The sequence below is a fragment of the Anthonomus grandis genome, chromosome 1 (assembly GCF_022605725.1).
Source record: "Anthonomus grandis grandis chromosome 1, icAntGran1.3, whole genome shotgun sequence".
Classification (NCBI taxonomy): Eukaryota; Metazoa; Arthropoda; class Insecta; order Coleoptera; family Curculionidae; genus Anthonomus; species Anthonomus grandis.
The window spans coordinates 16023002-16050784 of NC_065546.1; the positions used below are offsets into that span (position 1 = coordinate 16023002).

The window sequence follows — 27783 nt, forward strand, 5'->3', positions numbered from 1 at the left end:
AATTTTTTTAAGCCTGGGCAATAGGAGAGTGCTGAACCAATTTGCAAATGTCTGTGATTCGAACCAACCAGATGCAGTATTTGCATAACGCGTACCAGGGGGACCATTCTCAGTCCAGGTGTCCCACAAATGCTTGGATTTGTACGCCACATAAGGAGGTAGAAGCTCACCAGCTGCATTTCCACAAATCATAAGAGAAATGCTACTCTTTGAGGAATTACAAATTCGTTCGGGATACTTAACACCACGTTTAGTTAATATCTTTTTTTGACCGGGGTCATCGGTTAAGTTTGTCTCGTCATAATTAAAAATAGCATGCGGCTCTACACCAGTTAATATTTGGTCCTTAAGACGAGTTAAAAATGATTTGACCCAATCGATACCTGGAGTATTATCCCTAAAACGAGTTATTTTTTTCCTTTGCGATTTAAATAGCTCTTGATTATTTGTCGCAATTCCATTCCGGTAACAGGAAAACCAGAATCACTAAGGCTATGGATGCATTGTACGAAACATCTTTCCTCTTCATAAGAGAATATTGATGGGTATCCAGGTTTTCTAGCGTGTGTCCCTTTTAATTTGTAAAAAATAGTTCTCCTTGGAATGTTAAAGGATTCAGCGGCAACTCTTGTGCTCATGCCATCTTGTATTGCTGACAAACATGCCTTCAAATCTTCTTCTGAGTAGTCTGCATATCTGCGAGATCCCAGTTTCCTTTTATAACGTCTGGGCATTTTCTGAAAACCATTTACCTATTTAACTTTTACTCTTGCGAATGAAAATAGTTTGGACGTGACAAGTAGGGGATACTTTGCACCACTTGCAAGTTGGGGATACTTTGCACCACTTGAGCGGTGCAAAGTATATCCAATTCCACGTGATAAGTGCACATGTAAACAAGGTTTTTTTTTATTACTATCCTTGTTTAAACCCGTTATTTTAACAACTACAAATCGCAATTGGTTATAGTATAAGCCTTTAGAAGTGTACTTACCAATTTTTGTACTCTGGGGCTTTCTGCACAGTATGATTTTGCAAAGCCAGAAAATCGTAGAATTTCTACTAGTAGGTAAATATTCGGACGGTTGCTGATAAACAACTGGCGACCAGGAGGATATTCGCGCGCGTATTGGTGACGTATTGCGATGTTGCCTATGTGTTCTAGAGGTAGTAGAAATTTCTGAACAAAATTATGAGGATTACAGAAAATATAATTTTACATGTTCGGTGCAAAGTTTCCCTGCTCAGTGCAAAGTAACCCCGTTTTACGGTAGGTCAAATATATCTGGAGTCATAATCACTATGTAACAGGCACTAAATTTAATCCTGATTTATTTAATTTTGAGTCTTCATTTTTCCCGAAGCTATTGCAACTTCATTTGTATAAACTTCTTTGTATATTTCTGTTATACCCAAGATCTAGAGACCCAATGAGACGATGTTGGTATGTTTCATCTGGGAGAAGACGGTGGCTCGTTATTATTGGAGAACTATTTTAATCCTAAAAAATTACCTGTTTTTCCTTTATTCGTTCAATGTTCGTTGTATAATCAATTATAATTTAAAGTATTCAATAAAAGAATTATGGAAGTCTATGACCGAGCGTTAATTTTGTTCATTTTAATTATTCCTAAAGGAGAATTTGATAATGCAAAAATTCAATATGGTGCCCATTAAAAACACAAAAGTTGACTTCACCTTCATTTCACATAGTAAGCATAGATTATTTTTAAACTTGGTTCGAATTCGCACTCATTTCTTACCCCCACTCCGAAAATTTAAATTTTTTAACTTTTATATGATAAGCCATATACTTATAGAGGATTCTATAGAACGCGCCATTTTTTATACCTAAGCTACGATGGTACCAAATTCTCACAAATACTATTTTTTATACTTCCGATTAACAGAAAGTAACTACAACTTTAAACTTTTATGACCCATGCACCAAATGCCACTACAACTTTAAACTAAAAATTAGTTTTGCCTTTTGGTCCTACCGGTAATAGTAATTTTAACTTTTGCTGCAAGTTGGAGTGGTGTTCAAGTATTAACTGCAATTTTACAAGAATTTTATAATTTTCTTGAAATTGTAAAAAAGTAGGTACTTTTGGTTTAACCGAGTAGAACATAAAAATGTTAAAATCATTTGTCAACATTCACCATCAGCTCATAAATGTTGTAAAAGCCCTTTTATATAGGGTGTTCCGGAAAATGTGGGAAATTCCTCGGATTCAGATAGAAAATAAAAAAATAATATGGAACTTTTCTATAGGCCCTATGAAGATACGGCCCCTTAAAGACGCTGCTGGAAATCGGTTTTTCTTGGATGACTTTCGAAGTACTTGGTATAATTTAATAAAAATTTTACCTGATCAACACTACTAAAGACTTCTTAAAACACATTTACCTTGTTTATTTTATCAGGGGCAGACTAGATTAACCATTATAAAGCTTAAAATTTTAGCAACTCTTAAATAATAAAAAGAGATAGCTTGAACCTTAAACTAAAGAAAAGGCACTCTTAATCATATCGATTTTGGAGATTGTGAATTTAACTTGAATTAAGTCGAAATATGAAATTTGCGTTTGTTGAGTGTGCAGATATGCATACGTTTATGTATGGTCTTGCGTCTTGCAATGCATTGGAAGGAAAATTTTGTATGAAGAAAGATTACAACCCAAAAGACATTTTAATGAATTGACCAACGTCTAAGGGAAACTGGTAGGCGACTCCATTTATTAAGGTGACATTATTGACTTTAGTGTAATTTTAGAAAAAAATTACTGATGCTGGTCAGAAAAGGGAGTCAGGAAATATTTTGGATGCTGTAGCTAAAACTCCTTCAACGAGCACTCACAAATCAGCCGCTCAGCTATACACCAAAAACAATAATACAAAAAGTACTTCAAGGACATCTGTTATACCTTACCGATGAAGCATGGTTTACCAAAAATGGTATTGTGAATTTACATAACCCGCATGTATGAGCTGATGAAAGTCCTCATGCCGCTGTTGTTTCTCATCATCAACATCAGTTCCAATCAATTAATATCTGGGCAGGAACGAACCATTGGTATTTTTTTAATTGGGTCATTCCTAACCGCTACGATTAAATGGAGAACTTTATTTAGAGTTCCTTTAGAACAATCTTCTGGATTTAACAGAGAATTTGCCACTTGCGATCCGTCGAAATATATATTTTATGCATGATGGAGCCCCACTTCATTTCAACGTTACTATAAGGAACTACCTGTTATATAATGTTTTTCTAAACCGTTGGATAGGTAGAGGAGGAGACATTGCCTGGCCAACTCGGACTTCCAATCTAACGCATTGGATTTCTACCATGATTATGGGGTCACGTCAAAACCTTATGGTGTATCTATTTACAACTCCTGTCGATACGTCAGGAAGAACTTCTGAAGAGAATCGGGATTCATTGAAATGTGACAAAAAACAATCCAGGGTTGTTGTGGCGAGTATAGCAGTCCACGATTCGTCATACCCGCGAGTGTATCAGACGTCACGGAGCCCAAGTTGAACCTACTTATGAAGTTTTTAATTAATTGTTTCGAATTATTAGCTTCTTTAATAATTACATTGTCTTTCAGGTTGTTCGTTTTCGTTTGAACAAAAACAGAGATTTTAGTTTTTTTAAAACGATTTTGTTTAAGTGCCTTTCTAAGAACCAGTATGTACTTTTCCAAATTGAACCACTTAAAATGGAACTTCTCTATTGTTTAAATAACTGTCACATCGCTGAAAAAAAGAACATGTGGTTCTTTTAAATTCAAGTAAAACAGTGATTCATTAATTTATTTTTTTCTCCAAAGCGGTTCATTTTATCGATAATGCACAAGAGTACCTTTTCTCTAGTTTAAGGTTCAAGATACTCATATTTATTATTTCAGTAGTATATAGTCTTTATCATACAGGGTGCTAAAAATTTAAGCATTATAATGTACAACCTAGTCCGCCCCTGGTAAAATAAACAAGGTAAATGTGTTTTAAGGACTTCGTTTTGAGAGGTCCTTAGTAGTATTGATTACGTATAATTTTTATTGGTAGGGCTTACATATAGAAAATTTTTTATAGGAACTTCCATATAATTTTAGTATTTTCTACCTGAATCCGAGAGATTTCCCATATTTTCCGGGACATCCTGTATAGATTAACTGAAAATCTAATCGTAAAAGTTTCTTCCAAAAAATACTTTATGAAAAACTAATGGTTAATCAAATTGGCATTGGAGTATTATTCAATTTTGTCTAATTCCCTTTTTATGTTCTCTTCACAGCATGTCTTAATTTTGCTACGTTTACTATTTTAATGTGCCTTACTTTTGTAATGATATGCACTATTAATTTTATAGTTATAAAATTGATAATAGAACTATATAAAACGCCCTCAGATTAGTTCAAAGAGTTAAGTGCAAGAATAACATATTATTTAGCTTTAACTATTAACTTAAAATACAAATTAACCTCACTTAATTTGATCACATATAAATAAATATTCTCTTTGTTGTATTTAATAAATATCCTAATAATAATAATAATAATAATAGTAATGGTACCAGCTAAAAACAATTCGGTTTCTTCCACTAGTTCCGAAATTTCCGCACGATATGGAAATCTGTAAAGCAACACCCTGCTGTGCACATCCCGCGACCTTCTGTGGTATTCCAGTTTTCTGAAGATTTTCTTTTATGTTTTAGGCATTATTTCTCCAGCTAAGATAACTAATAGTACTGTAGTGACTTTTGTTAGGTATTTTATATAATTATTGTTCCACATTTCTGATCCCTATTAATAAATAACAGATCCTTGCTGTTATTAGTTGGTAGCAATATTATTATTATTTCTTTTATTCCAAGGCTACCATATTAGTTTATAACTAATGTAACTTAATTAATTTTGTTAAATATTTATTGAATGTTTTTCTTTCTAGAGATCAGAAATATAAAAGCAATTTTCCAAATTAACATAAGAATCTTAAATTAGTTTTATTAAAAACAACAATTTCACTAAAAAATTGTTTAAAAAAAATTTAATTAAATTAACTCTTTATAGATCCATCCTTAGTAGAGCGCCGATGGTTCACGTCATTATACGCTTTTATTGATTTTAAATTTAAGACATTTTTAATTTTAACTTAAGATATGTTTAAATTCCAAATTAGATTTCCTACTAACCCAAACTCTTTATTTTATTTTCGACGCTTGTTTCAATGATGCATTAGTGTATTCATTTCAATGTAATTTAATGATGTATTAATCCTACTAAAACACGTTTAATCCTTTTTCGAAGATGCTAACAATGTTTACAAAAAATAAATGCAAATTTGCATAATCAATTTAAACTGCATAAAAATTACTTCAGATTCCACATATTTCATCCAGTGGCAATTATTACTAACTTCATTTATTATAGCAATATTATTTTTTATTTGATAAAATTTTGCTATGAGTTTGTGCCGACATTTTCAAGCTCTAAAAAATTCTCGCAAAATTCCTTTTTTCACTATTGTATTTAGCTAGAAAGGTACACAAATTCTCGAATTTATTCATTTAACATAAATAGAAATATTTTATTTTAAACAAGGTATATATTCTCATAGTAACAGAATTCTAAGTTGTAATCTTTGTTCTAATTGTTTTTGTAATATGCGCATCAGTCATGCCATGGACGCAAGTAATGAATTAAAATTAATTCATACAATTACTCTTGATTGATTGATAAAAAGATAATAGATATTTTTTTATAAAAGAAAATTAAATTATTTTAGATTAGTAGAACATAAATCTAAATTTAAAAGAATAATAAAAATGAGGTCGCAATAGCCCGGGAATGCCGTATTATGTCTAATAATGTATGAGGCAGAAACGCGTTGCTGAATAAACCATTCTTTATCATAATCGAAATTTTTTTTCTTTTGCACTCATGTCAGGTTGAATATGTTTTTCTCAATGCCTTTATGTAAAATATCGGAGTAATCATTTCTGCTGGTTCTTATCTTATAAGAATAAAAAGCCAAAAAAAAAACAAACAAAAAATGCTGTTATTGAGTAGAAGATAATATTATTCGGTGATAAAAAATTAAACTCACTTCTTAAACGATTTTTAATTTTGCTATCGGCATCCTGAATTTATAAATCGATGGCTTTCTGGAACGATTAGCTACCAGACTTGTCGATCTAATTGCTAATACTTAAATTAAAGAGTAGCTGTAGAGCTGTAAACTTCGAAACAACAATCGTTGCTTGGATGAGGAACTAAAAGCAGTGAATTCGGAACTTATAGGAGGAGACTACCATCCTCAAGCTGATTTAAGAGAAATTTGTGTTTTAAGTGTTTTATATATTCGGTGACTGTTTAAAATTTTTTATTTAAAGAAATTGTACAAATAAAAATTATATTTAAAAAATCAAGGTAATTTTTAATATCTTAATATAATATCCCCATTTCCTGCATTTTTTTTAATTTATGAGGTATACCTATTTTATTTCTACTAAGCATTACAAACTACAAACTTTACTAATATGTTTTTTCAAATGACAGAAATTGTATCATATTCTCTACTTTTTTAAGGCATATAACAATAACTAAAAACAATAGTTAATATCTGGGATAAATCTACTATGCAAAAGCAGTCCAAAATCATTCCTATGTCTCATGAACGTGCATACAAAGTGGCAAAATAACCCTAAAAACCGACAAAGGTCTCTAGAATTGAAGGAACACAGTTTACAAAAAAAAAATCTGTCCTGAATTCTTTGAATGAATCATTTCAAATTACTCAAAATTCAATTTTCTGCAAAAACTGGTAAGATATTTTGGACTAACACATAATGTTTAAATCTGATTTGTAAGCGTAAGTTTGAAATCCCACCAGAGCAGCTAGCTAATGCAATAAAATATAAATAAACTAGCTGAATGCCCGCGGCGTTGCTCGCGTGAAAATAAAAGAAAAGTCAAAGAAGGCCTCCAATAATAGTAAATGCAACCCACAATTGCCACGCCGTTTTTCTTGAGGTCAAGGGGCGCGATTAATATAATATAATTATTATAACACCAAGATACAAATAATCTTAAAAATGATTCGTTAGATGCAGAGCGAGCGGTAAGACTGAGTCGAGTCACCTCTCGGGTATCAGTCTCGCATGGACCCGCCTTGTTGTTATGTCTACCAAAATATAAATAATACAGAGGCACTTTTTCAACCGTATTTATTAATCAGTTTTATGCCGCTATGCGATATTTATCATATCGCTAACACCCCTTAACGGTGGAATTTCGAAAAATCCGTTCTTATCCGGTGCCTACATTATAAAAGGAACCCGTTGGCAAAATTTCACGTTTCTATACTCTATTTCAGAAGTGTATAGAGCAATAAACTGGGGAATTCCGTTCTGTTTGGCTACATTTCGTGGTAGTTCATAGGCGCAGGTACTTATAATATTTATGAATTTAATTTTCACGGATTAAATGCCTTTATTTTGAAAGAGATTAAATACTAAATAAATACTTTTAATCCTTTTGTATAGGTACCTATCTTTTAACGCTTTGTAACATGCAAAAATGGGGTCAGGTAATATATACAGACTATAAATACTTTTAAATCATATTTTAAACGTTAGTAGTCACTGCTACGCTGTAGTGTAATCACAATATTATTATCCCAATATTTAAAAAATGGAGGTATTCAGTCCAACGAAAAGATATACTAAAAATTCTCCACTATCGCTGAGTGAAAAAGTTATTATTTTAAATGTACATGATTGCATAAAACACGATTACCCTAGTTTTACTGTGCAAGAAATTGTTGAAAAATGTTCTCGAATGAGTGGAATTGGAAAGTCCACCATTTTCAAATTGTTGCGGGAAAGAAAAGTAGCAGGTCAAGTGGAATCTCCCAAGCAAAAGCCAGGACGACCTACAAAAGTCCTTGATGAAAATGCTAAATGTATAATTCGAAGAAAAGCCTAGACAAAATTTTAATGGAGCTTGGCCGAGATGACAGTATTCCGTTGATAAGTAGAAAACTTTTATGGAAAACTTAAAAAAATATGGATTTTGCCTGGGAAAAGCATAACCGCAAAGCACTTTTACTGGAGAGCGACGAAATTGTTTGTTGGAGACGACAATACTTGAGAAGTATCAAGCAGTACCGCAGGGAGCAAAAGAAAGTTTTTTATCTTGATGAGACGTGGATTAACGAAGGTTATATAGTCCAAAAAATGTGGCAAGACAAAAATATAACTAGTGCTCGCCAAGCTTTCATAGAAGGCCTGTCTACGGGTATTAAAGTACCTTCGGGAAAAGGAAAAAGACTTATAATCACACATATTGGAAGCGAAGAGGGATTTTTAAAAGAAGGTCTGCTAACCTTTGAGTCGACTCGCACAGGAGATTATCATGAAGACATGAACTCAGACGTTTTCGAGGACTATTTTGGTAAAATGATAAAATTTCTTTCGGCTAATTCGGTGGTGGTTATGGATAACGCAAGCTATCATTCACGGCGAATAGAGAAGACGCCAAATTCAAGTTGGAGAAAGCAAGAAATTATCGATTGGCTGACTGCAAAAGGTATTGCGTTTGAAGCAAATTTGATAAAAAAAGAACTGCTGGCAATAGCAAACTTACACAAAACTCGTTTCATGAAATACGCCGTGGAAGATATAGCCGAAAAATATAATATAACTGTACTGCGCTTACCGCCATATCATTGCGAACTAAATCCTATAGAACTGATATGGGCGCAGGTAAAAGGATTTGTAGTAAGACAAAACACGACTCTTAAAATGAAAGATGTTAAGCTACTGTTTGATCAAGCCATTACGGAAGCGACACCAGAGAATTGGCGAAAAGCAGTCCAGCATGTAATTAAGCAAGAGGACAAAATGTGGGATCTTGACAACCTCATCGATCAGACAGCCGATCCTTTAATTATAATGTCAAGAGGTGATGACAGTTCGTCAGATGACGAAGAAGACTACAATCTATTATAATTTAAAATTGTAATACACTGTTCAAAAAGTGCCAGATCCAAAAGTGACATTTTCAACTGTTTTACTCTACATATTATGTTCAATAAATTTGTAAAAAAAATATATTATTCCATTTAAACAAAAGTAACTTTTTAAAATAAAATAGCATTTAAGTACATTAATTATAAGGTAAAAAACAAGTCCCAGTTGCACGCCTTTGGCGAACCGTTTTCAATGTTTGTCAGTGGGTAACAATGGGCAAAACTCATAAATTGACCCAAAACCGGGTGGCACTACCTGCAATCAATGAAAAGAAAGAATTTTACATTGAAACTAATACCCAACTAAGGTAGTGGCATAAAATATTGGTGGATCACCAGGTACCACTTTTGCATACCTAATGAGGTTTTATTGCTCTACACACTTCTGAAATAGAGTATAGCTATTGTAGTTTGGGCTCTGCGATGATGAGTCAGTCAGTCAGGACAAACTCTTTTATATATACAGGGTGTCATTGAAATGGTGTAAAAAAATTCGGCGGGTGATAGTACTCCTAAAAATTTTAAAAAAAGTTCCTATAACTATAGGGTGGAAAATGCATATTAAGGGAGTTAGGGGCACTGAAAGGGTAAATTTAAAAAACGGTTTTTTGAAATTGTAGGCTTAAAAAACGAGATAAAATTTCGAAAAAAAATCCTCTGCCATAAATTTTGACCCAAAATCAAATGGTGATACTGAAAAATAATTTGGAAAATCGGAAAGGGTAGTTTTTGCAAGGGTAGGGGGTTAATTCGTGAATAACTTTTTTTAGGTTATTTTCTTCGCAACGTGGGTTCATTTTTTAAAAACTACATACTTTTTCCTACAAAAAAGGTACTCTTGTTGCACATCGCCCAGAACGATGGTTTTCGAGAAAATTGAAGGCAAAAAGTTTGCTCTGATGGGCTGCTAACTGGTTAAACAACATAAACTTATGAAAGTTATGGGGTTTCAAAAGTAAACAAGTAGTTATTAAATAATTAATTGAAAAATCTAAATTTCATGATTTTTAAAACATCGTATTGCTTTAAAAAAACGAAATAAACCAATTACCAAAATTCCTTATTAAATGCATACTTATTTGATTCATTAGCCTAGTTTACACCGCGAGTACCAAATATTCAATACGCGGACCCAATCCCCTATTCTCAAACTCAACGTGCGCGAGTTGACAAGTTTACACGTAAATTATTTCAAATTGTGACTTAATAGGTTTGAGAATAATGTAGAGGTTTTAGTCCGCGTACTGAATATTTGGTACTCGCGGGGTAAACGTAGCTATTGAAGGTATGCGGTCTTATCACTTTATTTATTTTGCATGTACGCAAAAGAAATGTTCTGGTTCATAAATATTTTTGTCAGTTGATTGTTGTTGAAGTGTGCGTAAACGTAAAATTTCACAAATTATGGAATACCCTGTGTGTGAACTGGCAGATATGCATTTTATTTATGGAAGAGCAAACGGAAACGGTCTTTTGGCTAAGCGCTTGTATGTCCAAAAATATCCAAATCGCAGGGCACCTTCTCACCGGATATTTGCGAGAATTCATCAGCGCCTAAGAGACACAGGTTCATCTGGACATAGAAACCAAGACCGTGGCCGTAACTTGATGGTACGTACAACTGATGTTGAGGAGCGCATTTTAGCACATGTAGAGGAAGATCCGGGGATATCTGTAAGGAGAATTGCAGCGCGGAAAAACGTGAGTCGCCATTCTGTGTGGATGACTCTTAAGACTCAACTCCTGCATCCGTATCACATCCAAAGGGTACAAGCTCTTGCTCCGGCAGACTATCCCGCTCGAGTCATCTTCTGTCGTTGGTTATTAAGAAAACAGGTACAAGAACCTCTTTTTTTGGCAAATATTTTATGCACGGATGAAGCTGGGTTTACAAGAAATGGAATTTTCAATTACCATAATACACATCACTGGTCCGATGAGAACCCTCATGCTGTTGTGGAAAGTCGACACCAAATTCGACTCTCAGTTAATGTTTGGGCGGGAATTCTTGGCGATAGACTTATTGGACCATTTTTTCTACCCCCGAGGTTAATTTGACACCTTTTGAAAAGTCGCTTGTTATTTATAATAATAAACATTTTAGGCTAAATGGTCAAAGTTACCTTAATTTTCTAATACATGATCTACCAGCACTTTTGGAGGAAGTTCCCATAGCACAGAGGCAGATCACGTATTTTATGCATGATGGTGCACCAGCTCATTTTCCGCTAGCGGTGAGGAATCATTTAAACCAAGTTTTTGAGAGGCGTTGGATAGGACGTGGTGGTCCACAAGCTTGGCCAGCAAGATCACCAGATCTTAATCCATTAGATTTCTACTTCTGGGGCCACTTGAAAACTTTGGTTTACTCAGTGCCGATTAATACTGAAGAGCAACTACGTCAACGCATTATCGACTGTTCCAATCAAATTCGTACAACCCCAGGGATATTCCACAGGGTACGCATATCATGGAGAAGAAGAGCAGATGTCTGCATTGAAATGAATGGTGGTCACTTTGAACATTTACTATGAATGAATTAAGAAATGCATTATTTTAATAAGGAATTTTGGTAATTGGTTTATTTCGTTTTTTAAAGCAATAAGATGTTTTAAAAATCATAAAATTTAGATTTTTCAATTAATTATTTAATAACTACGTGTTTACTTTTGAAACCCCATAACTTTCATAGGTTTATGTTGTTTAACCAGTTAGCAACCCATCAGAGCAAACTTTTTGCCTTCAATTTTCTCGAAAACCATCGTTCTGGGCGATGTGCAACAAGAGTACCTTTTTTGTAGGAAAAAGTATGTAGTTTTTAAAAAATGAACCCACGTTGCGAAAAAAATAACCTAAAAAAAGTTATTCACGAATTAACCCCCTACCCTTGCAAAAACTACCCTTTCCGATTTTCCAAATTATTTTTCAGTATCACCATTTGATTTTGGGTCAAAATTTATGGCAGAGGATTTTTTTTCGAAATTTTATCTCGTTTTTTAAGCCTACAATTTTAAAAAACCGTTTTTTAAATTTACCCTTTCAGTGCCCCTAACTCCCTTAATATGCATTTTCCGCCCTATAGTTATAGGAACTTTTTTTAAAATTTTTAGGAGTACTATCACCCCCCGAATTTTTTTACACCATTTCAATGACACCCTGTATAGATATTATGCTCATTGCAATACAGCTGTTAATACAACCTCTAATAAAAAGGTTTTCTAGTATAGAAATAATAAGAAATGAGAATGTAACTACACCCTTGAGTTTTAACTTACTAGAAGAATACCTAGTTTGTATTGTCACATAAATTTAAGTAAAAGTCAAGCAAGTGGAAAAGATGGTATAACAATCAGGGATTGAAAATTGTACTTGCCTTTCTTTAAGAATGCACTCCTAAATATAATAAATACGTGTATTGATGAAAATGTTTTTCCTGACCTTTGGAAAAAAGCTACTATTCCTCTACCAAAAATCAATGATCTACAAGAATTGAAAGATCTAAGGCTTATAAGTATTTTATCCGTAATATTTAAGATTTAAAAAAAGCATAGTTTAGCATTTTTAAATAAATTTTTCATTCTTTCTAGAATTCAGTTTCCCCAAAAATTTTAACAGCAATACGTGCCTTCTAAAACTGATGTCGACGTTAGAAACAATCAGAAAAATTATAGTGTTACTTGCTTGGGTCTTCCGCATTTTGACATCTTAGATAAAGATTCAAATTGACTTAACACTTAAAATGATGCAATAGCTCATGATCTCAAGCTATATAGTCAAAATGTTCACTTATGTTATTTAAAATAAACAAACTTTGTCCAAATTGCGAAAAATTTCTAATAATATAAAGATTCATAGTCCTAGAGGTATAAAATTTTAGTACAATTTTTGATTCTTGGCTTTCTTTTGAACAGCAAATTAGGAGGAAACTTGGACAGGGTTATCTACAACTAACGTATTTATGCTGTTATTTATAGAGACGACTTTTGATTATGGAGACATTTTTTACCACAGCTCCCTCACGGCGGCATATTCGAATTCAATACAAAAAATGTCTCTAAACCGTAAACTCTTGTTTACGGTTTTTTTTTTTCAATATTCCATTTAAATTGCGCGTAACTCCATTCTTAAAGGACAATGAAATTCTATCTACATCCAACAGACGTAAATATCATATGTTTTCTTCTATCTATCGAATCTGACACACTGGAGAGCCACCTAAAAGCCCTCTTTGTTCCTGGTCAACATTCCCATTTGAATAGAAATAAAGACAAATTACAGCGGTATTTTATTTTAGGTTTATGCAGCGGTATTTTACGGCATCTTTTCAAAAAATCCTTTAGATTTGTTGCTGTTGAAAAGTATAACTATTTGCCAGATGGTTATTATTATATAATTTATATTGTATTGCCAGATGTTAAAGTTGCTTTTGCTGAATGGTTGGAATGTTATATATACAGTGTGGCCCAAATTGGGTGTACATGTATGGGTATCTTGGAAACTATAAGAGATAGAAAATTGGTTAAATGGGAAAAGTTGTAGGGCATTTAGTTACCAATTAAGTGCCGCTTTCAGAACGATTTTATCTTTTTCCGATTTTGAAATATTTGGAAAAAATCAAAAAGTTGCATTTTTGAAAAAGGGCTGTATTTTTTTTCTTTCAACGTATTTTTAAAATCTGTAAAAACATTATTAGGACAACTTTTTAAGGACAACGCATACCAGAATTCAGTTTTTGTTTTCGACGTTTCAGTTCTGAGATTCCATCCTCAACTTCTTTTTTTCTTATGGCGGCCATTTTGTTTTTTTGCTAAATTAAAACGATCTTTTTTGTCCCTTTAAAATGATGTATAACACTTTATGAAAATATTTTATGTTTACGTCAAAAAATTAAATAGTTTATTTTTCGCTAAGTTGGCCATAGTTTTTATTGGCATTTTGTCCTACACATAATTACTATTAACTTACTAACTTGCTAACTTATACTTTTACGTAATTTCTAAATAAAATAAATGACTATTTGTAACAATAATATTAAATGAAACTATTCAAAATGACGGCCATTTTTGTTAAAACATTTTTCACATTTCTTTAAAATACTTCTAGTTACCTTGCACAGGGTGTTTTTATTTATATTATTTAAGACAGTCTGAACCCTGTCCTCTAGTTGAGTAGTTGTTCGAGAGTCGCAGGTGGTTTAAACTCGTAAACTTCATTTGTAACATATCCCCAAAGATAAAAATCCAAGGGTGTAATATCTGGAGACCTAGCTGGCCAATTTACAGCACCGTGGTTCGCGATAAGTTTATTGTTAAATGCTTGCGTTAACAAGTTTTGAACGTCCCGAGTATTATGTGCGGGACACCCGTCTTGTTGAAACTACACTTCACTCCGTATTTGTTCTTCAGGTATTATAGCTTTCACGGTAGGTAATATCTGCGCTTCCAAAAGATTTAAATATCTTTGACCTGTCAATATTTGGTGATAAATAAAGGTCCCAATAAGGTGATTATCTAATAACAATTATAGCCTTTTACTTGAAAATAATTTTGTGGAGTGGGTAATTAACTTACCATACATACCACACCATACATTAAATCCAAATGTTACTTGTAGCTAGGGATGGACAAAAATAACCGGTTTTTGGAATAACCGGTTTTTTCATATCGAATAACCGATTATTAACCGATTATTCTTGTCCTTAGGTTAAACCTGATAACCGACTAATTGAAGCAATAACCGGAAACCCAAGATTCAAAAAATTTAATTTCAGTTCTCCACTTAATGCTGCAAATGCCATTAGTCACATTAAATTACAGGTTGACAAAAATATTAAACTACAAGGTGTAAAATCATCATATGAAAAAAAATTAAAATTTAGGTGCAAAAGAGCAAGGAATAACAAAAAGTATTTGGCAAGTGCATGATGCTGAAATAGTAAGGTTTTCTATGGATGAGGATTATACAAGTGGAGGTTTGCTAACAGAGTTTAAACTATACTTGACTCAGCCATTAATATCAAGAAGTAGTGATCCAATCTGCTATTGGATAGAAAACAAAGGGGCGTTTCCTGAAACCAGCAGGATTGCATTGAGATTTCTGACTGTTTTAGGGGCATCAGTCCCATCCGAAAGGGTGGTTTCATTATTAAATAATATTTGCACAGACCATAGGAGCAGATTGACACCTGAACACTTCAATCAATTAGTATTTTTAGGTTCTCTAGAAGATAGTTATTGGAAAATTTAAGTATAAATAAAATTGATCCCAGGTTTTTTAATTTTTTTTTATTGACAACGAGATTCTATGTGAGGTGTTATTTATGTGTTTTATTATGTGTGACCAAATATCAGATTGTTTTGTGCTTACCAATCTTACTACCCTCGAATTTGGTTACATAAATACAAAATTAATGTCCTGAGTGTTGAAATTTAATAGGTTATTACAATAGCCGGTTATTTACGTACGGATAACCGTTCAAGGTTTAACCTAAGTCTCAAATTAACCGGTTAACTGATAACCGGTTATTTTTTAATAACCACCCATCCCTACTTGTAGCCTACGTTCAGCCACTTCATGAGGATTTTCACTAGCCCAAAAATGACGATTATGCCTGTTGAATACTCCGCAGCTGCTAAAAAACGTCTCGTCGGTGTAAATTATTTTCCTGCTGAAATTAGGTATTTCTTGACATTGCCTTACCAGCCAGTTTGAAAGGTCTAATCGTCTTGGGTAGTCTGTATCCCTTAAACCTTGAACAATAGTAGGCTTTTATGGACGATATTTTTTTAAGGACTCTTCGAATGGTAGTCCTTGGTATATTCATATCAGTTGCAGCTTTTGGAGGCAATGTATTTGGGTTCGCATTAAAATGGTCTAAAATATTTTCATCGCGAGCTTCATTGTCCCTTTGATAATTTTCTGGCGTTGGTATTTCAAAACTTTCATGAGTTCTAAGATTCATGACAAGCATAGCGAATAGTCTTGGACCTGGTAGTTGTCTCTCAGGATACAGTTCCAAATATCTGGCGATTGCAAGATGTGCATTTCTATTACATGTAATATAACATTACCATATGTCAAATTTTTCTTCACTGGTATATCGCATGGCGATTTTTGGAAATTACAATTTTAGACAACACTCACTAAAAACAAACGAAAAGAACTAGATACGAAAAAACTATTTAACACTAACAAGAACAAGAAACATAAAATGAACAAGATAAAAAGTTAAATCAAATAAATAATATTTTGCAGAATTGTCAGTAAATGACGCTAAATAATTAAACAATAATAATTGTTTATACGACAAATTGCCTCCGTAGTAATGGCCAACTCCGCAAAAAATAAACTATTTAATGTTTTGACGTAAACACAAAATATTTTCATAAAGTGTTATAAATCATTTTAAAGGGAAAAAAAGATCTTTTTAATTTAGCAAAAAAACAAAATGGCCGCCATAAGAAAAAAAGAAGTTGAGGATGGAATCTCAGAACCGAAACGTCGAAAACAAAAACTGAATTCAGGTATGCGTTGTCCTTAAAAAGTTGTCCCAATAATGTTTTTACAGATTTTAAAAATACGTTGAAATAAAAAAAATACAGCCCTTTTTCAAAAATGCAACTTTTTGATTTTTTCCAAATATTTCAAAATCGGAAAAAGATAAAATCGTTCTGAAAGCGACACTTAATTGGTAACTAAATGGCCTACAACTTTCCCTATTTAACCAATTTTCTATCTCTTATAGTTTCCAAGATACCCATACATGTACACCCAATTTGGGCCACACCGTATAGTATGTTTGGTGTTGTGGACTTTTAGTTAATTAACTTAGTTTTGCACCCCTGTTTAATAGTCTATTTCATTGATAAGTTAAGTATAATTGATTGCAGTTTTTTTTTGGCACTGATTGTAACCAACTGGCCAGCTTCTCTCTTTATAAGGTTGTTGTAAAACCTTTTTAATTTAATACTACATATGACGAACTTAAATACTTGCAAAACTATATATACTTGTAAACGACCATGTCCAGTCTAAGAGTCGAACCTAGGGCCGGGGTCGGCTTGCAGTTATCTGATTGATTTTTCCGAACACCGATCGAAATAGCACTATATCAAATTTAATTTTTGCATTTTTATGAAACATGCGCCGTCTCCTGCATATTTTCTCCTGCGTCTTTCCTCATCGCTGTAAACATGTACTCAACCTACAGTATTATTTTCTAATGGACACAATTCAATATCGCCCTCTTCGTGAGTGAGAATAGACTGAAATGTCTTCATGTCTTTTTTTATACGTCGTTTTAGTTTTTTTAGGTTGTATAGTTTTTAGAAGAGGTTTAGATCGACTTTACAAATGATATTGAAAATGTGCATTTTGATCTTATTCCTCATCAAACATATGTTTCAAATTCTAAAATACTAACTGTCATATGTTGATAAATTGAGAAGCGAACATCATATATTAATTTGAAACGTTTTTCTACCTAATCTGTTAGATAAAAGGTAATAGATTGAATAATATAACAGATCATTGCAGTCAATATTAACGCAATCTCCTTGGACCTTTATTATTGATAATGTATCTGAATGGTGTAAATTTGATTTTAGTGATTTCTTTTATTAATTTGTTTGCTGATGATATCTTGTTATATTTTGGTGAAGGGACTTAAATAATGATAATGGAAAAATTAATGAAGAGATGCAATTTTTATATGATTCGTTGTGTAAAAATAAATTAAAGTTAAATATAATGAAAATTTAAATATAATCAAAGGACATTGTATTTGGTTGAAACGCAAAGTGTAAAAAAAAATTAAATCAGGTTGTACTGCATATATAAATGAGAATTAATTTAAATACTTATTGATTGTTGTTTACAAAACATCTCGTATTTCAAACCATTTGTTTCAAGCACTATGGTCTAAACTAATATTTAACACTAAAATAGTGCTTCATTTTAATTACTGTTCACTTTTACTTATATCTTTTACACGAGAAAATGTAAATTAAGTAATGGTAATATTAGGCTGTAAGTTACGTACTAAATTAGAGCTTATGATTTCTACATTAAGTGGGCTGTAGAAAAAAGTATGAAAATGGCGCATTTAGTTTTTAATTTTGAAAATTGAACATAGTTATAACATAATTTCGCATGCTTTACAAAGGATGAAATTGCTTTTAAGAATTAAATGCTTAATGTCTGAAAATGACGAATAAATGAAAATTGTAGGTACTTATAAGATTATAAATTGCGCGACGGTTAATGTAATGCAATATCTGGTGAAGACGTATTCTTATTTTATTCTTATTAGTCAACCAGCGTCCTAACTGCAAACAGAACTGCATTATCGAAGTACAATAAAGCAAGAATATCAGAAATACTGTTAATACTTAATAAAATAAATTCTGTGAACTGATTAAATTGTTTATATTTTAAACGCGTTTTTACACCCTTACTGTTTATAAGTCTATTTTTTACACACCGTTGGTGGTAGATTGTATGCCCTTAGCAATGATGTATCATACTATTAGATAGATTTGACATATCAAGAAGGCTTTCATATTTTCTGAAATATTTAAAATTCATTTAGAATTTGAAATATTCCAGACATTTTAGGTCACTATTTGTTGATACGTCAACTGATTTAATTTTTTGGCACTACCACACGATGGGGATTCCCATTTGACATATCAAAGTGCGGTTAGCTAGAGGTGAGGAGGTAATTGACAGAACTTTGTCAAATATAAATTTAAAAGGTGTTTTTTTTTAAGAATTTACAAGTTTTTCTTGAGTTTTTTTTCTTTTTTTTATTTTATAAATTTCATGTACGCAACAAAATTGACGGTTCCTCATTTAAACTTGGCGTCCTTAACAGCTCATTTCCTCGAGTTTAGGGACCATGTTCCAGGTAAGGATTATGATGTAATTGGGGTAGGAGAAACAAAACTATAGCCACATATATCAAGTGCATTTATTCAAAATTATAATTTTTATAGATTGGATAGAGTTGGACGTTATAGGGGAGGTGCCGGGCTCTATATGAAATCTTCATTGTCACATGATTTGGTGCTTGAGCAAAATTCTGATTGTATTGAGTGCTTTTGGGTTAAATTACATTTAAAAGGTGAAAGTTTCATCATAGGATGTGTCTATCGTCCACCTGACTTTCCTTTAAGGCGGTTTATTCCTGAAATCGGTGGAATGCCTTTAAATCTGCTCTTACAAACTGATCATTTGTTTCTCTTAAGTTACACCAATATTAACTTATTTGATCTATCTTCTTTGCAATTATTTAATCTTATGCAATTTTTGGCTTGGAAACTGTGAAGGACGAAGTGAAATCAGTCACGTATCGAGATTGTTAGAGAATGTTAATCTATTGTGATTTTATGATTCCTTAAAATCGATCCCCTGGAATAATATTTTTGATTTGGATAATATTGATGACAAAGTAAAATTTTTTAATGATAATATTAATTTGCTTATGGACATATTTGCGCCTATAAAGACCTTCAAATTAAAGATAAAGAAAAAATCTTCCATGGATAACGCAGAATGTAAAATTCATGATAAAACTTCGAAAAAGATAGTTTATCTGGTACGATATTTAATCCTATTGACATTAATAATTTTTCGTATACAACATACCTCCAATTAATATTTCTGCTGAAATTCATAGATACTATGAAAAACCAGTTATTGGTGCAAAATCTGAAAGTTTTAAAGTTCTCATTATTTCAGAAACTGAAGTGTCTAAATATTTAACTCAAGTCAAGACTACGGCTGTTGGTTCTGATGGAATACAGATAATTTTTTAAATATTTTGCTGTTCTTCCAGTCTTGCAATATTGTCTAAGGTTATTGAACGAGCAGTGAAGAATCAAATTGTAGACTGTGTGGAGTCTGAAAAGTTGATTGACTCGACGCAATCAGGTTTTCGAAAAGGTCACAGTTGTGCTATGGCTCTTTTTAATGTAACGGATGACATTTTAGATCATAGATCTATTGATAAAGGTAATTAAGACTATTTTGGTTCTACTCGATTATTCCATGGTATTTGATACCATAGACCATGATACGTTATTATTAGTCTTTGAATATCTTGGTTTTTATCAGAGTTCAATTAGATTAATTCAGAATTATCTTATGAATCGCCAGCAAAAGGTGGTTTTGAATGACAATAAATCATATTAAATTGGCGTTAATTCAGTCCCTCAGGAGTCAATTTAGGGACCAATTCTTTGGTCATTTTCAAACCTGCCTTATATAACTCGAGACATTTCCTTAATCAAAAAAACTGCAATGGAATTAAAAGGTTCTCTCTGTTTTTAATCATTATGATGCTGTTTATGGACCTTGTTGAATTGCAGAGTATTGTCAGAAAATAAAACGAGTTCGAGGGGTAAATGAAACAGAGACGTTTTATTTATAGATGTGTATTGTATCATAAAATAATAAAATTAAAGTCTACTCAATACTTGCTTCAAAAAATCACAATCAGGACAGATGTTAATACCTCTAATTTGCGATTCAATGGGATTATCAATGGGACATCAATTCGCAAAATTCGAGATATCTTTTACATGACCTGGCTAAAGTCTTTAATAGTCTACCCTCTGCCCTACAAGTGTGCTCTATTTCAGCTTTCTCTAACTATATTAAAAATTCTATGTCTCGTCCTTGCCGCAATCTTCTTGATTTAATAGCTAATTCCGTCAATAATCAAATCTTGTACCCACACATCATCTAGTTTTATGATAGATTATAAAAAAAATAATTTTTCTTCTTGAATTTGTTAGCTTTAGGATCTTTTTTTATTTTACTCAAGGAGTGTATGTCTACTTCTTCTTAAGGATAAGTGTATAAATCAGCTGAACAAATCATGTTCAACTGCACTCTTGCTTTTCATTGGATATGTATATACTTATACTTGAATAAAGATTATCAATATTATTATTATTATTATTATTATTATTCTGTTTTAGCTCGCTGATAGCGGTGTTGTCTTTCTTCGGCCTGAAGGCAAAATGAATTTTGCTATGGTAGATTTAGGAACTTTCGAACAATGTTGCATGTATTCAGTATAACAGATTTCTGTATAGTGACAATCATCCAGGAGGAAAAACCCAACGCGTTAAGGTTTTTGGTTAGTGTTAAAGGGACAATTCCAGTGGATGAAATAACTAGAGGGAGTATATATACATTATCTTGCCTCCATTGTTGTCTTATCTCGTTAGCCAGATCTGCGTATTTAGCAAGTTTAGTGTGTGTCGTTTCTCGGACATTATTGATATTTGGCACTGCTATGTCAATTAGACAAAGGTTTTCTTTTGGGCTTCGTTTTTTAAGATTATATCTGGTCTGTTTGAAGTCAGCGTCCTATCGGTCAAAACAGTTCTGTCCCAGTAGAGGCGAAAGTCATCGTTTTCAGCTAGTTTGTACTGGTAATAGGGGCAAGTTTCGCCTATTAGATGATAAAGTTTTGCCAGTTCTTGATGAATAATTTTTGCCACGCAGGTATGTCAGTGCAGATATTCAGCAGCTGATAGAGATGTGCATCCTAATGTTATATGTTGAATTGTCTCCGGTAATCCGCAGGCATTTTCTACATCGATCGTCGATTACTTTCTCATCTTTAGTAATGTACTTAAGGTAATTTCTTGTAGCAATTACTTGGTCTTGTATAGCCATCATAAAGCCTTCAGTTTCAGGAAATAGATCTCCACGAGTCAACCAGTAGTTCGACGTTTCATAATCGACATGTTAGGCATTAGGTTCGTGAGGATGCTTTCCGTGTATTGCCTTCTGCTTCCATGTGTTAACTTTAATGGCTGTGTGCTCTGATCTTGTTACAGTAAAGTGTTCTGCTATATCTGCACGGAGATTCAAGGGTGTGTATCCGTTATCCGCTAGCACCACTGCTCTATGAGGAGAAGAGGTTTCCCTCATAGTGCGGGAGTATTTCTGAAGATCTGCTACTTGTTTTTTGAAGAGAAAAAAAATATCAGTTAGTCCTCTACCACCCTTGGATTATATTATTATTATTATTATTATTATTATTATTTCTTAATGGTGGTTCATTTTAAAATGAAAACACTATATAGAAAATTCCATTGAGTTAGATTCCATAAAAAAATCTTTAAAGTCATTCCATTCAATAACTATCTTTATATGCAAAATATAAAAAGGATAAAGTTTAATTTAGCCCTTTACATATTCAACTTCAAACCATACTTCCAAGACTTCTATATGGCCTAATGCATCTTAAAACTTGCATTTGTCGAGTGAATTTGATCCACTATGTATGCTTCCCGACCATCAGCACCAAATAGGTCCACAAGCAGCGGATGTCTACTGGAACCCAGACGTCCAGTGGCGGCGGCTACGCGTCCCTCGAACCGCAGCGCGGGGCGGCGGACAACATTTACCGCCCCACGACGGTATCGGGAGAAGCGACGACGCAAGCCACTGGACTCTTTGATGGGGTGAAGAGAGCGCTGGGACTTGGAGGCAGAGAAGATAGGAACCAGGTGGGTGGAAGGGTAACGGCTGGATCTTCTGAAACAATAAGGTAAGAGGAATATTTTTCACTTGTAAAGTTTTTAAGAATTGTTTAATTAAAAATCACGGCAATTCTCAAATACTTTGACAATTTTATTAGTGTGCTTTTACGTTGTGTGTCCTTATAGCGATTCGTTGATTTGTATGTGTTTGCTTCATGCATTTTTCATACTGGCTTTGTGCTTTATGCGTCTGTGTTACCAAAAATTAGGTTAAAGCGTATACTGTGTTATATCTAATTATACATTTAAGATAATTTTGCTTGGCTAAAGACAAAACAATTGTTAAATTTTGTTTACTACGGCAAGTTGTTCCTATTTTTAGCGTCGTCACTTAAAAGCATTAAACAAATTACTGCGTAATACTTGACAAAATTTGTTAGACGCATTTACTTTCAGGAAAAGAATAATTGGTTTGTAAATTAGATCATTATAGTTATAATACAGGGGTCACATGAACTATGTAAAAATTCTACAGCTTATATTACTGTTAAGTATTTAAAATAAAATGCCTTCTGTCTTCTAATACGTACACAATAAGTATTCTAATCTGTGTACTTAATCCTACGTTTTTACCTACGTCATTATGCTCCGGCGCTATTTTGTTAAAACGCCATTAAATAAATTAAGTTTTCCCTCCAGTCATAAACCTAATAATTCTCGCAGTTCCCGCCGAAGCAAAACTGACATCGATATTTGTTAGCGTTGAAAGAAGGTTGCAAAACAGAGTCACTCAATATGTTTGTTAAAAATTTGGTAATTTATTTAGTTAAGCATTGCGACTTGGGTAAACTAAAAAGCCAAAAATATATTTAGTTAAAATATGTACTTCCTGCAACATGCTTTTTATTGTTAGCTTCTTCAAAGCACGATTACTAGAAAACAAAAAAAAAACAACATCCAGAAAGCCAAAAAAAGTCACAATGGTGCTGACTAGCGCGTGTTTCTGCCTTTTTTTTTCTAGCGACTCGTTTGAATTAGATTATTTCTAATTGAGTTGTCCTGAAGTAGCAAAGTATAGGTGGTACTTTTCACGTGTTTTTGCTTCATAAGCAGAACAAGTATAAATAGTACTTCCTTGTGTCAATTTCTGTTTATTGTCGTCAAGCCAAAATAACCGGAAAATTTAGAAAAACTTAGATAATTTTTTAATCATTTGCAGGTGCATTCTTCTGGAGCAGTAGAAAAACGTATAATACTTACTGCCAGGTGGTTGTGCTTTTTGGCTCTTTAACTTTCGTTTTTTATTCATTCATTGGCATAAGTTTATTATTTATAACCAATTTTTATTCCAATAATCTTTTCTTAAATATTTATATCTATTAATATGGTCGAGAGTTTTCCCTACGAAATAATTTTCTTATTACTTTTCTTACAGATAAGTTTTGCTTATTTATTAGGCATTTAGTTTTATTAATTGTAACTTTACGCTTATCAATTTAAGCAGCCTCAACTTCGGGTTTAGCTTTTATTTCAATTTGTGAGATATCTCCTATTTTTCCTTAAATTAAATAAAAAAAAATATCTTAAACATTTAAGTATTTTTTTATAGAATATACTATAAATATTTTTTAATATTTTTATTAATTACAATACTCATACTTAATTCAATTGGCTTTACTTTTTTAATCTTTTGTTGTTTCTATTAATTATTATTAACCACTTCTTAGTTCCTACCTAAACAATGGGATTATTTTACTATTTAAAATGACTATTTAAATTTTAATATTTTATTGTTCATTTTAATATTCACTGAATAAATGTTTGTTTCAGACATCATTTATTTTACCTTTGGGTCTATATCATTTAAATAAACAAATAAATAATATCTTTATTTAGCAAAAGCTACATTCAATAAAAACATAAATGAAATATAAAGTAAAAGTTGGCCATAACTGTATCAGGACACTCCGGTTTGTCCATGGATGGTCTCGGTAATCCAGAAACAGCATCGCGGTTTCAGAAATATCTTGTCAGAGGTAGACCATAAATTAAACTAGTCTTAACCTAAACATTATTTCCTTGCCCCACTTATTAAAAGCACAGTTAATTGTTGTTTGCCTTATAATAATAAAAATAATGTCGACTCAGGTTGATCGAGTCGGTTCGGTTGCAAGCAGCCGATGACACATATTTGGAACTTGGTTGACCTTGCTGACCAGACACATTGGTTTTCCCGTGTAACACTTAGAAATGCTTCGATAGTTCCAAGTAGCTGTAACCAGTATCCCGGTTGGCCCAAAAATACCCAGTCAACAGATAAACCCACAATCAAGATGATGAATGGAGCGGAAACAACGTATACTATAGTAAAACTTAATAAACTACATAATTAAAATAACATAATAAAACAACAAACACAATTTTACTTATTCATAATAAATTTTCTCAAGAGCCCTCTGAATTGATTCAAAGTAATACAATTTTTGATGTTAGCAGGCAAGTTGTTAAATAGAATTAAACCTTTGTATAGAACTAAATTATGCATTTGGGTTGTGTTACATCTGTCGACTAGTATGAAGTCTATACGATTTCTCGTATTATAGTTATGTATATCTCCAAAAACTCTAATCGGGGAGCGTCTGATGTTTTAATTTAAAAATAAACAAATAAACGTTATACAAAATTCTTTGATGTACAGACAACATATCTAGGACACCCAACATAGAGACAACAGGCGTGTAACGATTACAATTTAGAATTAGTCTCATAGCCCTATTTTGAATTCTTTCTAGTTGGTCAATTCTATACTGTGGCATGTTAAACAATAATGTTGAACAGAACTGTAAATGAGGAAGAGCAATGGCGTTGTAAAGTTTTAATTTGATGTACATTGACAATTTTTTTCCAATTCTTGTGATAAATCCAACTTTTTTTGAAAATTTTCTCATTACATAATCTGCATGAGCATGGAAATTCAGATTGGCATCGAAAATTATTCCCAAATATTTAATTTCTTTGGCATACAAAATACTTTCTCCATTCACAGAAATCTGTATATTGCCCATGTCTATAGAACTTAATTTAGATTTCTTGCCAAATATACAAAACTTGGATTTACTTGCATTTAAACTTAGTTTATTTCTACAGAGCCAGATGAATAAGTTCTTGAGTTCAACGTTCATGACCTGTTGCAGTTGATGAATATCTTTACCCACCACATATAACATTGTATCGTCCGCAAACAACACCACCTTACACCCTCGCACTACCTCCACCATATCGTTGACATACAATAAAAATAGCAAGGGGCCCAAGACCGTTCCCTGCGGCACACCATGCTTTACATTAACACTTTCAGATGAACTATTTTTGTACATGACTCGCTGAACTCTACCACTTAGATAAGATTGGAACCATTTCAATACATTATGTTTAAGGCCTAACCGTTCTAATTTCCTAATTAACATTTCTCTACTCACGGTTTCAAACGCTCTCTTAAAATCCAAAAACACGGCAAGTACTAGATTATCAGAGTCAAGGGCCCTGAGAAAATTATCAACTATATTAATAATGACAGACTCACATGAATGATTCTCACGGAACCCCGATTGGTTAGGCACAACTATTTTATTTATATTACAATGTTCGAGTAGCTGTTCCTTAACACATACTTCAAGGAGCTTCTCATAAATAGGTACGGTGTTAATTGGCCGAAATTCATTACACAATTTAGTGTTTTGCACTTTTGGAATAGGAACAACAGTAGAAAGTTTCCAGGCTTGCAGAAAAACCCCAGTAATTAAGGATGTATTGATAATATCCAAAAGACGATCACCCACAACATAAGCAACATTGCAAAGAACCTGCTTAGAGATGCCACTCTCCCCACCACCAACGTTTTTTAGATTTTTAAGTATTTCCTTCATTTTAGTCATCGAAACTTTATTAAATTGTGTCAAGGTTTTCTGGACTGAAGGTGGTTCAATGAAATATGTTTGACCATTTGCTGCTGGTGGAATATCTGCAAGAATAAGATTAATACTATTCAAGAAATAATTATTAAATTTATGTGCAATATCATCCTCCTGTGTAATGATTTCATTTTTAAACTTTACTTCATTAGGCATGTTTTGGTTTTTTTCTGGCAAAAGTGTCTTCAGATTTTTCCAGAGTTCTTTTTGATTATATCTATGATATTCGCAAAAAATCTATCCTTTTCTACTCTTATCTTGCTTACTATGTTATTTCTTATAGCTTTAAATTCATTCCAAATGTTGTCGTTAATTTCTATGGCAGCCCTTTTATATAATCGATCCCTTTCCTGCATTTGCTCCCTTATATCTTGAGTTATCCATTTTTTATCGGCATATTTCTGTTTTTGCACATTTATCTGTAATTATAATTCATCTATCAACTTCTAGTCAAATAATATATAAAAATCATTCTATTTAAATAGATATGAGAGATCAGTAATTAAATAGACTATATATTATCTAAACCTTAGAGTCTAAAATTTTATTAGAGAGTATACGACTACAATTAATCGGTCTTGACATACATAAGTTAAAGCATAATTGCCGTTAACGATAATTTAGTGATCTTTTACTAAAATGTATTAAGCATGATTAAATGACAACATTTTTCCCTATGGTCGAATATATTTTTAAAAGAAACATGAAATACAAAATTTTTTTTTTATTTTTATTTTGTACGAAAACCCAATAAATATAATAAAGTCGACACGTAAAAATCACACGTAATATTGTGCTTGGATAGAATGATTTTGGTACGCAATAATTTTTTTTTTGCAAAACAAAAAACCAAGACTTGGCTACCAATTTTAATGCTATGGCTATATTATATAAAATGAGTGTACAAATAATTTCTATTTCGTATATTTTGTCTTAAATTAAATTATAAAAATGAATATTTAATATCACCTATTTATATTATTTTAATTTTAAAGAATACTTACTGAGAATAGCTGTTGAAAGATACAAAATTAGGTATTTTGAGAGATTTCACTTGGAGTTGTAGTATGAGGGGGTAAAGATTCTACTAATTCTTGTTTCATGTCACACAGACCAAATATTTTAATTTAAAATAGCATAAAAATACTAAAACTATATAATAGCTTTACTAATTCAAACTCCTTAAAAATGCAATATCTTTTCCTTTTACTTTCACTTTTTATGATTTTTTATTTTGGTTTGAATAATAACAATATTTTGCACTTTTGCATCA

At 32.5% G+C, this 27783-nt stretch overlaps 2 protein-coding genes across 6 annotated transcripts in view; both read left to right on the forward strand.

Annotated features, from left to right (window-relative positions):
• LOC126745112 (neurogenic locus notch homolog protein 1) overlaps positions 1–27783 on the forward strand; it is a 610297-nt gene that overhangs the window by 44607 nt on the left and 537907 nt on the right. The gene's annotated exons all lie outside the window — the stretch shown is intronic.
• Positions 1–27783, forward strand: part of LOC126745140 (protein NDRG3) — a 111488-nt gene that overhangs the window by 3758 nt on the left and 79947 nt on the right. For 3 of the 4 annotated variants that reach the window (XR_007663444.1, XM_050452898.1, XM_050452865.1), the window contains exon 2: positions 22359–22607. The exons of the other annotated variant lie outside the window; for it this stretch is intronic. Coding sequence is in view for 2 of the 3 variants with exons in the window: in XM_050452898.1 (XP_050308855.1) it covers positions 22384–22607 (224 nt within the window). In the remaining variant the exon portion in view is untranslated. The remainder of the gene's footprint in view (positions 1–22358; positions 22608–27783) is intronic. 4 annotated transcript variants of the gene reach the window in all.